The sequence below is a fragment of the Cebus imitator genome, unplaced genomic scaffold (assembly GCF_001604975.1).
Source record: "Cebus imitator isolate Cc_AM_T3 unplaced genomic scaffold, Cebus_imitator-1.0 Scaffold111, whole genome shotgun sequence".
NCBI classification, from domain to species: Eukaryota; Metazoa; Chordata; class Mammalia; order Primates; family Cebidae; genus Cebus; species Cebus imitator.
Genome location: NW_016107426.1, coordinates 565,967 through 579,050, shown reverse-complemented (window position 1 = coordinate 579,050; position 13,084 = coordinate 565,967). Strand labels below are relative to the sequence as shown.

At 35.8% G+C, this 13,084-nt stretch overlaps 1 protein-coding gene and 1 non-coding gene across 5 annotated transcripts in view; one reads left to right on the top strand and one right to left on the bottom strand.

Moving 5' to 3' along the window:
- KLHL24 (kelch like family member 24) overlaps window positions 1-13,084 on the bottom strand; it is a 50,989-nt gene that overhangs the window by 1,621 nt on the left and 36,284 nt on the right. For 3 of the 4 annotated variants that reach the window (XM_017538301.2, XM_017538300.2, XM_017538299.2), the window contains 3 exons: window positions 12,213-12,401; window positions 10,947-11,135; window positions 1-3,861 (listed from right to left, as the gene is read on the bottom strand). The exon at window positions 1-3,861 is cut by the window's left edge and continues 1,577 nt beyond it. In XM_017538301.2, the coding sequence (XP_017393790.1) occupies window positions 3,661-3,861; window positions 10,947-11,135; window positions 12,213-12,401 (579 nt within the window). In that variant the 3' untranslated portion in view covers window positions 1-3,660. The remainder of the gene's footprint in view (window positions 3,862-10,946; window positions 11,136-12,212; window positions 12,402-13,084) is intronic. The other variant, XM_037741927.1, reaches the window with a different exon arrangement.
- Window positions 6,919-7,025, top strand: LOC119472670. The gene has a single exon (XR_005201836.1). It is a non-coding gene; the product is annotated as a U6 spliceosomal RNA (small nuclear RNA).

Sequence of the window (13,084 nt, the reverse complement as noted above, 5' to 3'; positions counted from 1 at the left end):
AGTTTGAAATAGATGTCATCTTTTTCCACATATAAATTTCAAGACATAAAAGGCACACACAAACAATTCAACTCCTCTCTTTTCATATATGGGTTCTCACAGCAATTTAAAAAATCTATTGCCATATCCAGACAACAGGAAAAAAAGAATACCTGGTTTGCTTATTGACAAAAGTGGTGTAATTGAACCTTTGTCTTTCCTGAGTTTCAAAAAGGCTATTTGACAGTAGAGATACATAAACAATTCATATTCACTATGATAAAATGTATCACTCCACAAACATTTTCATCTTTTTAAATATAAAAGAATTAATGTTCAACCACCGCCATGTGTGAAGCCCCTTTATCAAATTAAACTTACTCTAGAATCATGAATTGAAGACTATTTAGTTATGGCACTTTACACCCCAAACAGGCAAAAGTAACAAGTTAATACCCTCCCTGAGTATTTACATCATCTTAACACCTGGTTTAAATGGAGTAAATACCTATATATCAGTCACCTAGGAATCAAAAGGTTACTGAAGATTCAATACGATAGTAATTCACACCTGTGCAGTAAAGTCAGTGTGAAGGTGAGAGTAGAAAAGGAGGAAGTTCTACTGTTGTAAAAATTAGACCCCTTGTGTAGCCAACTCACAAAGAAGAAAAACACAGAGAAGGTTTAAGTTTCATGAAAAACAAAAACAAACAAACAAAAAAAACCAATTGTACTTTTCTGTTCTACAAAGCATACCTTTTAATTCCCTTTCCAACTGATTTATCACAGCTGGGTTTAGCAAACTCATCTCTTCTGACCTTGTAAAACTATATTGTCGTAAATATTCTGATTATACATAAGTCATCTTTACTAACACTCCTCATGTACTTTCAAATGTAAAAAAGTTCTAGAAATACCCAAATAAAAAAATCTTCCATAATTGAATTTCACATGGTCAACTAATTTTTACTTTATGTGTTTTTCTGATCATCACAGACTGCTAAAATTCTTGGTGTTTGTATATATTTGTGTATACCACCATACAATCTATCTACATATATACACATGTACATATAGATTATAAACCAAAGGTTCATATGATCATCTATCAAAAGAAAAATTTTTATGTGATGACAGAATGAATACAATCTGACACCAATTGATATACCAATTTGACACCCTTTTGATATATGAATTCTACTCAAATTCTTTTTTATCAAGGGTAATGCTATTATTTATCAAGAATTAGTAAAGGAAGATAATTTAAAAATTAAAATCATCAGCTGAATAACTTTAAAAATAGTTATTTAAATTTTCTAAGATTCAACCTAAGGTTTTGGTGGCCTTCAATATAAATTGTAACTACTTAATTTATGTAGTTTTAAATTATGTAGAGAAAAAAATTAATATTGGTGTGAGGTCTGTGTTTAAACAAATTCTGTTTTTCGGGATTTCATTTCAAATTTACTATAATAAACAAATGGCTATTAAAATAAATGTATAACAAAATAAATAGTTAATACTTTTTACAATAGACAAAAATGCTAGAATACAAAGTTATCTCAGAAAGTCTTTTTTTACGTGAAGTCCTGTATTCATGAAATGGGCATGATCTTACAAATACACATGAAAAATAACGACTATCATTTGTAGAATCTCAGCATTTACAAAATACTTTTTCACACATTATCCCATTTACTGTAAAGAATTTCTAGAACTAAGTAGATTATATCATCTATGAGTATAATGCAGATCTTTAAAATTAAAACACGAGTATCCAAACTGTACCTACAGTCTCAACTAAGATGATAGAAAATTGTTTTCTGAATTGCTGTTATCACAAAATGGTATATATCATTTTAAAACTGTAATTTGAAAAATAAAAATTCCCTAAAAATTTGTAATTTTTTTAGAATTTTCTTCAGAATGTAGATTCTAGCTAAGCATTAAAGCTTTAAAAATGTCTATGTGAAATCTCTGTATCATTCTAGGATGAGAAAAAAATGTAGCTTACCAATGTTAGGCTTTTTATTTCAACCTTGGTTTTAACAAAATTCTGGTGACACTCTAATTACATATTTGCATCATCCCTCCTATCACAAGAAATATACAAATTATAATGTGAAAGACAACAGTGTCTGGAGGAGAAACTACAGCAGTCTACCTAGAACATCCCTAAATGCTGTAAATTATGTCCGCCCACCCAGAATCACAATAATCACTTATGCTGTAGTTCCTGCCATATCCATCTATTTGCATTAGAAAAAAAATTCACATTCCTCTCTGAAAACTGATAAGCTTTATGAAGTGGAGTTGAGAAACCTAGAAAAAAGCAGTCTGTTGCAAAGAAGCTTGAAAATGTTGATTAATATTTTACACAATGGGTACCAAATGAAAGACTTACCTTAAAGATGGGAACCAAGATGGGAACTACTGCTAAGTTTTTTCAGATAACTAATTTTAAAAGAAAAGTGGACCCACTGAGATAGGTGGTCCCTGCTTGATGCTATTAAAGGTTCCTTAACAGTAGCGACTCTCAGGAATTTTAGCTGTTCACTAGAAAGTAGGATAATCAAGGAAGGGGTCCTCACCAAAGCACCAATCTCATGAGGTCAAACCCTATTGGGCTAGGGAAGAAACCTGTCCCTATTTTCCTTTTCCTTTCTCTTGAGACACAGTCTCACGCTGTTGCCCAGGCTAGAGTACAATGTGTGTTCACAGCTCACTGCAGCCTCAAACTCCTGGGCTCAAGTGATCCTCCTGCCCCAGCCTCCCGAGTAGCTGGGAGTACAGGTGTGAGCCACTGGGCCCGGCTGTCCATCCTTGTTTTTCACAAGATGATACTGCAAAAATGGGTTTCAACTGCTTTATCAAGTTAAGAAAAGAAGCTTTCTTAGAGGATTTAAGAGATGATGCATAAAAACTTTGAGAGCCATAGTGGGTTATTTTTCCTTCAATGGCCATTCCATTTTTTCCCTAAGAATTAACTTGTAATTTTAATCCCCCTTGTAGGGTCACTTATTTTTATATCTCCTACCTAACTTCCCCTAAAAACATGTTTAATATAAGACAGACATTCTAAGAATAAAGTCACAATACGTCAGTATTTTATGATACCTGAATTGTTGTCATTACATTTTTATCAATTACAGAAAAAAATCCTTCAATAAAATTAATCAATCTGGATATACTTTGTTAACAACAAAGGTTTGTAAAACTATTTTTTTTCTCCTAGAATGCATTCTAAGCATTAACTTTTTCAACCTAAATGATGCCTCAAGTCATGCAATTTTCTGTACACATATGACAAAATAAGGAATATACATAGAGATAAACATACATATTAAGTGAAGACACCATTCACACGTTCCTAAAAGGTATGCAAACAGGCATGATTTCCCAATTCACATAGGCTTCTCACAAATACTTACAAAGGTACACTCTTCAAAGGCCAAGTAACAACCACCATTACCTTTAACAAAAAAGTTTTTTTTTTTTTCAATTACAAGAAAGGCTTTATTACAGTTTGAAAGATTGATATTTTGAGGTGAAAGGCACCAAATTATTATTTTTACTATTTTTTGCATATGGCACAAAGGAGATATGTCAAGTTCCCACTCTAGAGTTTTTAAAACCTCTCATCTTGGGTCGGCGTGGCTTCTTCAGTGAGGTATCCCGGCTTTAGAGTTTAAAGCATTTCTCATTGTATCTATGAATAGTCACACAGCCATGATAGGACACTGGCCTGGGCATTGCGGCGACCCCTGTGATGATACTTGTTGCAGGATCATAACAGAGAATAGTGTCTGTGGCTTCTCCATTTTCCCGTCTTCCGCCCAGGATATATATTTTACCATTACACACAGACATACCACAGTTTTCCTGTTTAACCAAATACATTAAAAATAAAATTAACCATTGAAGATAAAGGATTTTGTAACAAACAGAAAAGCAAAATAATGCTTTAACACAGCCAAAAAAAGAGAGACATGATATAAGCTAAGCTCCTTTTGCCCAACTCTGTGCTGTGAGTGCTGGATAATTTTGCATGAATAAAATGAATGTCAAGATAGATCATATGTTAGCTGCAGCCATAAGAAATAATGAGATCATGTCCTTTTTAGGGACATGGATGGAGCTGGGGGCCATAGCCAAACAAAATACTGCATGTTCTCATTTATAAGTGGGAGCCAAATGATGAGAACACAGAGACACACAGAGGAGAACAACACATACTAGGGCCTTCAGAGAGTGGAGGGTGGGAGGACGAAGACGATCAGGAAAATAACTAACTAATGGGTACCAGGCTTAATACCTGGGTGATGAGACAATCTGTACAACAAACCCCCATGACACAGTGTACCTATGTAACAAACCTGCACTTGTGCCCCTGAACTTAAAATAAAAGTTGGGAAAAAAAAGATTCTATGTTAGTAATTGGAGCCAACATGTGGGAGGTAGGATGTGGACTGATGAAATGCTTTTAACTTAACGGTAGTTAAGCAAAAGCATTTCAAAGAGCCTGGCTTGCTTCTCCTATTACAGGAAGGTTATTACAGAAAGTGGTGGTTACATGACCAAGGAGTAGGAACAATATTCATTATATAGGATTACCCACAAATTGAATGAATAAGAGAAAGATTTATAACTAAATTAACAAAACACTGTTATTAGGAGCCTTGGCTGGGCCATGGAAATGACTCAAATAACATCTTACAGTTAACTTCCCACACAATGGCATTCTTAGCTAAATTTTACTATTCCCTGTCAATAATACAGTTACTATATATAAAACAAATACTTTTGCAAGAATGAGAGTGATTCTTCAAAAACCTGGTCGGGCGTGGTGGCTCATGCTTATAATCCCAGCACTTTGGGAGGCCAAGGCAGGTCGATCACTTGAGGTCAAGAGTTCAAGACCAGCCTTGTCAACACAGTGAAACACTGTCTCTATTAAAAATACAAAAAAAATTGGCTGGATGTGGTGGCAGGGTACCTGTAATCCCTGCTACTGGGGAGGCTGAGGCAGGAGAATCGCTTAAACCTGTAAGGCAGAGGTTGCAGTGAGCCGATATCATGCCACTACACTCCAGTCTGGGTAACAAGAGCAAACTCTGTATCAAAAAAACCCCAAAAAACCCAAAACCTATACTAACAATTGACTCACTATCACATGGATCTGATTATGCTACAGGTTAGATATTATTCCATTTCCAATTAAAGTTTCACTTTAATTCAGATAGTTATTGCATCTTATAATCTTGGTTCCACATAACCAACAATGAAATAGGTTCTACCAATTAGTTCAATAAGCATTTTTACTTGACCAAATTTGTTGTATATAAATTTTGCTCTTATAGAAGAAATTAAATCTTGGTGGATTTATATAATAGGATACTATCTTTAGGTCGGAAAGAATTTGTGAGTACTTAAAAATGCCTATATTATATAGTTTGTTTTGTTTTTGCTCTGTCGCCCAAGCTGGAGTGCAGTGGCACAATCTTGGCTCACTGCAACCTCTGCCTCCTGGGTTCAAGTGATTCTCCTGCCTCAGCCTCCCGAGTAGCTGGGATTACAGGAGTACATCAACACGCCCAGCTAATGTTTTGTTGTTTTTGGTTTTTTTTTTGATACGGAGTCTGGCTCTGTCACCAGGCTGGAGTACAGTGGTGTGATCTCGGCTCACTGCAACCTCTGCCTCCCGGGTTCAAGTGATTATCCTGCCTCTGCTTCCTGAGTAGCTGGGATTACAGGTGTGTACCACCACGCCCAGCTAATTTTTATAGTTTTAGTAGAGACAGGGTTTCACCATGTTGGCCAGGATGGTCTCAATCTCTTGACCTCATGATCCACTGACCTTGGCCTCCCAAAGTGCTGGGATGACAGGCTTGAGTCCCCACCCCTGGAAATTTTTTGTATTTTTAGTAGAAATGAGGTTTCACCATGTTAGCCAGGCTGGTCTCAAACTCCTGACCTCAGGTGATCCACCCACCTTGGCCTTCCAAAGTGCTGGGGTTAGAGGCGTGAGCCACCCTACCTGGCCTATATTAGAGTTTATAGACACCCAGAATGACTTAGCCCATTGTCATATAGTGAATGACACTTTTATTCAGAATACCATACTCCCATGAATTGCACCAATTATGGGACAAACTCTAATATTTTTCATGTAAAAGCACAATGAGCTCTTTCTATAAATTCTAAAAGTTCTGAATATAATAAAAACAAACAAAAACCTTGGTTTTCAGGTATAAGCTAGTTCCCAATATTGAAACTTAGTTATTTTGATGATGATTCTAAAACAATATATAATTACATGATCTGGTAATTAATATTATTTCAGATAAAAATGCTCAGAATTAAATAAAGCAAACAACCTTGAAACCAAGTATTCATATCAGGAAATTACATCTATCAGATATAATAGTTTCTTTCATGCTATGTAAAATACCATTTACTCTATGTGTTTGTTTATACTATATAAAAAACTTAGTCTTCACTCAGGAGTAAGAGCAGCTATAGGAAAAATAATTTATCAATACATAAAGTTTTAATTGTTATTTTCAAAGACTGAAATATCCTAATATTGCAAAAAAACATACCTCTCATTATTTTTATATGCTTAAATGTTAAAATGTCAACAATAGAAAGAATCAGGTTTCTTTTCATTTAATTATTCTAATCTTGAATGACATTGTAAATATCTGGGGTCCATTGTAAAAAAAAGAGAGAGAGAGAGAAAGTCTTCATCATTGACTTTTTTAAAAAATCTCATAATTTTTTTTAAAGGATGTTCCTGGCAGAAGTTAAAAAGCAAATTATGTTTAGAATAATAAGTTGTGTTTTTAGGAATTATGAAAAGTAAAAAGAGGCATGGAGATGGTGAAGAACAAACAGAAATAAGTTGGGTCCATTAGGACTGTAAAAAATAAACACCTTGTGCCCGCTTCGGCAGCACATATGCTAAAATTGGAATGATACAGAGAAGATTAACATGTCCCCTGCGCAAGGATGAAACGCAAATTCATGAAGTGTCCATATTTTTTATATAATAAAAATAATAAGCCAGGCGAGGTGGCTCACGCCTATAATCCCAGCACTTTGGGAGGCTGAGGCAGATGGATCACGAGGTCAAGAGACCGAGACCATCCTGGTCAACATGGTGAAACCCCATCTCTACTAAAAATATAAAAAATTAGCTGGGCATGGTGGCGCGTGCCTGGAATCCCAGCTACTTAGGAGGCTGAGGCAGGAGAATTGCCTGAACCCAGGAGGCGGAGGTTGCGGTGAGCCGAGATCGTGCCATTGCACTCCAGCCTGGGTAACAAGAGTGAAACTCCGTCTCAATAAATAAATGAATAAATAAATAAAATAAAATAAAATAAAAATAATAATAAAATAAACACCTTATTTTTTTCAGCTCTTTTTTGCATTTAATATTCTAAGCATTTTCAAAAGCAACAGTACTGGGTTTGTTTAACTGTATACAATGAAATTCGTTTGATTTATCCATTTTCATTGGTTAGCATTAAAAGGGTAGACAATCACACCTGGCTCAAACATTACCTATCAATAATATGCGCATACGGTGGGGCGTGGTGGCTCATGCCTATAATCCCAGCATTTTGAGAGGCCAAGGTGGGCAGATCACCTGAGATCAAGAGTTCAAGACCAGCCTGGCCAACATGGCAAAACCCTGTCTCCACTAAAAATACAAAAATTAGCCGGGTGTGGTGCCATGCACCTGTAATCCCAGCTACTTGGGAGACTAAGAAAGGAGAATGGCTTGAACCCGGGAGGTGGAGGTTGCAGTGAGTCAAGGTTGATGCGTGCATAGATATATTTAGTAGTATTTGGAGTAAGAGTGAACACAGGAGAGAAAATAATCCCCTAAATCCCAGTACTAGATTTGAACTTCGACAATTTGTCTTTGTTAGACTTCATATACTTCTGATCCAAATGTTTTATGTTCATTATATTTCTAAAGTTAATGTTGTTTAATTACAGAAAATGTGCCATGTGTGTCCTTTTTTTTTCCCCTCAGTTTTATCTCAATAATCTAGTTAAAAAAAATTCATGTATGCCCTGCAATATGCTAAATGCTGGTAATTATCTTCCTAAACTGTTATTGGTTTACATAATATAGCAAAGTTCCGAATAAATGGTAATTCTTTTTTTCTTTTTTTGATATAGGGTGTTACTCTGCCGCCCAGGCTGGTCCCCTCACTCTTGGCCTCAAGTGATCCTCCTGCCTCAGCTTCTCAGAGTGCTAGGATTGCATGCATGAGCCACTGCATCTGGCTTGAACAGTAATTCTTAACAAAAATGCATTATTCTTTGCAATCTTCACTGAAATAAACCAATAAAAAGCAGCTTCAATTAAAAAAAAATTACAAGTAAGTCTCAATACTTGACTACATGAGGATCCTGATGCAAGCAGGGTACACTCGCACCTCTGTAGGGCTGGAGAATGATTTTCCAGGAGAGGTCACTGAGCTGGAGAAATGTGATTCATTTTTACTTAAATGTGATATGAGAGGGATAAAAGGTAATGCTCATTTTGTACCACAAAGCTGAAGTGGCTATTATGTCCCTTTCATCAACTGGGGCAATGTTACTCCATATACATTACTAATTGGAGACTATACCCCAATGTCAACAACTTTGGAAAAATGATGTTATATTCAAACCCTATTCACTATCCTTATAGTCTATCCTGTATCTCTAATGTCTCTTGCAAATAAGATTATCTTAAAATCAAGTCCCTTTGGTACTTCCTAATTTGTTTACTTATTCAATACACATATTTACTATGCACAAATAAATGCAAGATACATACAAGATGAGTTAGAACAAATAGTGTCCTCAAGAAGACTAAATTCCAGTATAGGTAATAAATATTTATACTCACAAGGGAATATACAAGGGCCATAAGAGGTGTGAGTGCTTCAACAGATCAGAAAGCAAAAAAGATTCATTTTGGCCAAGTTAAACTCTGTTGTAACTGAAGGGGTCCTTGAAAGATGAGTAGAATTATAAGTAGAGAAGGTAAAAAAGGCATTACAGGCTAAGAAGACAGCATGAACCAAGGCAAGAACATTTATGATCTGTTTAGAGACTACAAATGACACATACTTAACGTATCTGAGGTAAAGTTACAGAATGTGAAATGAAGGTCAGGTAACAGAAGGTCTAGAATGAAGCAGTAAAACTTTTGGATTTTATTTAATAGGTTTCTAATCAAGAAAGACAATAGATAGATATATTGAAAAATAACTGATGGCAAAATGAGCTAGAAAGATAAGATATCAGAGAAAGGAAGACTAATTCGAGTATTATTGGTTTTGTTTAGGTAAAAATTGATAAGAACTTGAACAAATATAGAAACAATAGGAATGAAAAAATAGGAGAACTGATAGGCTGGAGAAGAGAATCTAGTAAATTAAGTTTCTCAGTTATTTGGAAATACAGAAAGAGTAGGTTTGGGGAAGAAGGTGAATTCTATTTTAAATGTAAAGTCTTGGCCGGGCGTGGTGGCTCACGCCTGTAATCCCAGCACTTTGGGAGGCCAAGGCAGGCGGATCATGAGGTCAGGAGTTCGAGACCAGCCTGGACAATACGGTGAAACCCTGTCTACTAAAAATACAAAAATAGCTGGGCATGGTGGTGCATGCCGGTAGTCCCAGTTACTCAGGAGGCTGAGGTAGGAGAATCGCTTGAACACAGGAGCAGAGTTGCAGTGAGCCAAGACTGTACCACTGCACTCCAGCCTGGGTGACAGGGCAAGACTATCTCCAAAAAAAAAAAAAAAAAAAAAATTTAAAGTCTTGAAATCCTATGTAAAATATCACATAGGCAGTTAGTAGAAATTTGAGTTTGGACCACAGGAGAGAGGCTCTGATGGTGACAAAGACTTGCAAATTATCAGTGCTGAGGTGTAAATGAGATAATTCAGGAAAGAGTATAAACTGAGAAGAGGACACAGGAGGCTCAAGGAGCACTCATGTTTAAGAACTGGGTAGAAAAGAGAGTGTGAAGGAGAGTGAGGAGATTATTAGCAATGACCTTTGAGAGTACATCTCTAAGGTATGCGTAGAGCCAGATTTTCAGCATCAAAATCATCAAGTATTTTGGGGGTAGAAGGAAAAAGAACAGAGCCATGAATAAAAAGGTGGAGAAAAGGCCTTTTGGGAGGTGGCGGTGTGGGAGGGAGTAGGGCTCCGGGTACAATTTATGGATGAAACAGAGCTGTGCAAAGCCATTTCCTTTAACAGAATTAACAGATTTCCTAGCCTCTAATAAAAATAAGCAATCAATTTGGGAACATTTTTTCTCTCCTGAAATATGAGAGAGGGGATAAAGACTGAAGTAGGATTGTGAAAAAGATCAAGAGAGAAAAAAAAAAAAACAACAGCCCAAGTGCAATAGATACTTCAGCATGGGATGGTAAAAATGAAGTTATTTCAATAAAACGACTCCTTGGAAGGAGTTCAAAACAGGTTGCCATATGCTTTATGTGGAGTTTAAGCAAAATTATAAAATAATTCACGCAAACATGAAATATTTTATTTATTTAGTTACTTTTTTAAGACAGAGTCTCGCTCTGTTGCCCAGGCTGGAATGCAGTTGCACAATCTTGGCTCACTGCAACCTTTGCCCCCCAGGTTCAAGTGATTCTTCTACCTCAGCCTCCTGAGCAGCTGGGATTATAGGTTCATGCCACCTCACCTGGCTAATTTTTGTATTTGTAGTAGAAATGGGTTTTCACCATGTTAGCCAGGCTGGTCTGGAACTCTTGATCTCAAGTGATCCACCCGCCTCAGCCCTGCAAAGTGCTGGCATTACAGGCATGAGCCACCACACCCGGCCTGAAATATTTTAAAGTTGAAATTACAGTGTATTAATAATGATTATGCACTTGGTCCCTCTTAGATGTATTTTTCTTTTGTACTGCTTTATGTTATTACCTGACGGCTGAATGTATTCTGGACATGCATCCAGTAATCTTCAACTGGATCATAACAGTATATTGCCTTGGTCAGTCCACCGGCAACATAGATCAGGTTGTTTAAGGATACGGCTGTTATACACCTCTTGGCAATTGGGATAGCTGCACGAAGTAGCCAAGAATTGGTTTCTGGATCATAAGATTGAACCTAATAACATATAAAAATATACAATTAAAATTTCTAAACAAAAATGGAAATGTACTTAATAAAGAGTCTACCAAATACATACAAACATTATTTAAAATAAAATCCCCTTCATTCAGAGAATTAAGAGAGGTTAGCCTGATAGTGAAATGTCTGAATTATGAACATTCTCAAATAAAATGCAAATGTATTACTATCAAGCAGAACAGAGTACCAAAAACACACAGATTGCTTCTAGAATGAATGGCCACCAGGTCTGTCCACTAAAGTTAACAGTCTCAATTTTTTTACAATTGTGTTATGTAGGATAAGTATGCCTCAAATCTGAATATAACTTCTTAATGCTTTTAGGGAGCCCTTTCTTCAAAAGAAAACGAACACATCTCAATGCAGTCAGCATGCTCTGAATTATCACAAATTCTGAATTAATACATTCTAAATAAGTAACATTTGATCACATTATTTTAAACTGAATTTAGAAAAAGAATTAATAGATTGACAAAATTCCGTTAACATTGCTAAGCCAGCTAGGCATTAGGGACTTTTGCCAGAATAAACATGATATTTCCTGAGATGTCAGGATAGCACATATTCTTTGGTCCCAGGAGTTTGATGAACCAGAGCAACTTTGACTCATCTTTTATTTACACTACAGAGGTTTCCTTTTCTTTTCTATGTTCTGAAAAATACTTCAAAAGTATATAGAAAACGACCCAGTTAGAAGGAGCATATTTATTTACTGTGTCTTATCCTTTGCTAATTCACTTCCCAACAGTGTTCTCTATAGTTTTTACATTCTGTAGATGATAGCAAAGGCTCAGAAAAATTTATTTAATATAAAATCGCTACAGATAGTCTCATTTCAAAAAGACTGAATCACATTTGTTAGAGCAAATTGTCAGACATCTGGAGTCTCACTTTAGCAACCCAGAATTCAATGTTTTTCTCCAAAGCATATAGTACCAGAAAAATTTTAAAAGACTCCTCACACAAAGTGACCTGGCTACCTACTTGATGAACCTTCTGTATCTCCCTTCTTATACTTATCATTGGTGTTTCCTTTAAAAGTACATGGCTTACCTTATCAGAACAAGTATTATCATCAGGTCCTCCACCAATCACAAACAGTTTGCCTACACAGCTAGTCACTGCAGGAGAACTCACTGCTTCCTTAAGGGGAGCAACTTCAGTCCATCGATTTGAAAAGGAATCATAACATTCTACGCTGCTAAGTCTGTTTTGCCCATCGTAGCCTCCAACAACATATACCTATATGCAAAATACATGGAAAAATCTTAATTATCAAAAGTCTGAATTTTGAAGTAGCTGGTTAAAGAATTAAGGGATCTCTTTTCTTTAAAACGCTTTTGCTAAATAAATATAATTGCAATATATTTAGCTCAGAGTTTCTGAGCCTTTTAAAAAAATCATCATCCCCCTGCCACCATCACAATCCACCGAGCCATTTTAATTCCTAATAGTCTTCCGTCAATAAAATTTTAATACCACAGATAAATTGTGTATCTATTTACCTTAATGTATGTATACCTATGCTTTATACATGAAAGATTTCATGTTTTTTTCACCTTCTAAGAACCAATCTTTGCCCCCTTGGGGGTAATACTGCTCACACTGAGAATTGTACAATTTCGCTTATATATTCACACTTACGGGTAATAAAATATTTGATTATTATAAAGTATTAAAGCTGTGAAATGGAAATATTAGGTAAGAATTACTAGACTATGAGAGTGTTGAAGGCAGGCCTTTTAGCCCCTACAGTAGCTAGAAAAGTGCCTGACACATAATGAACACTAAAGTTCACAGAGGTTTTTTTTTTTAAAGGAGGAGAGTGAGGAATTAGGAACGATAATACAGCTACTCGAAATCTTTCCTGTTGATGAAATCCTTTCATTCAACAAGTTTTTTTTTTTTTTGTAAAAAAAGAAAGA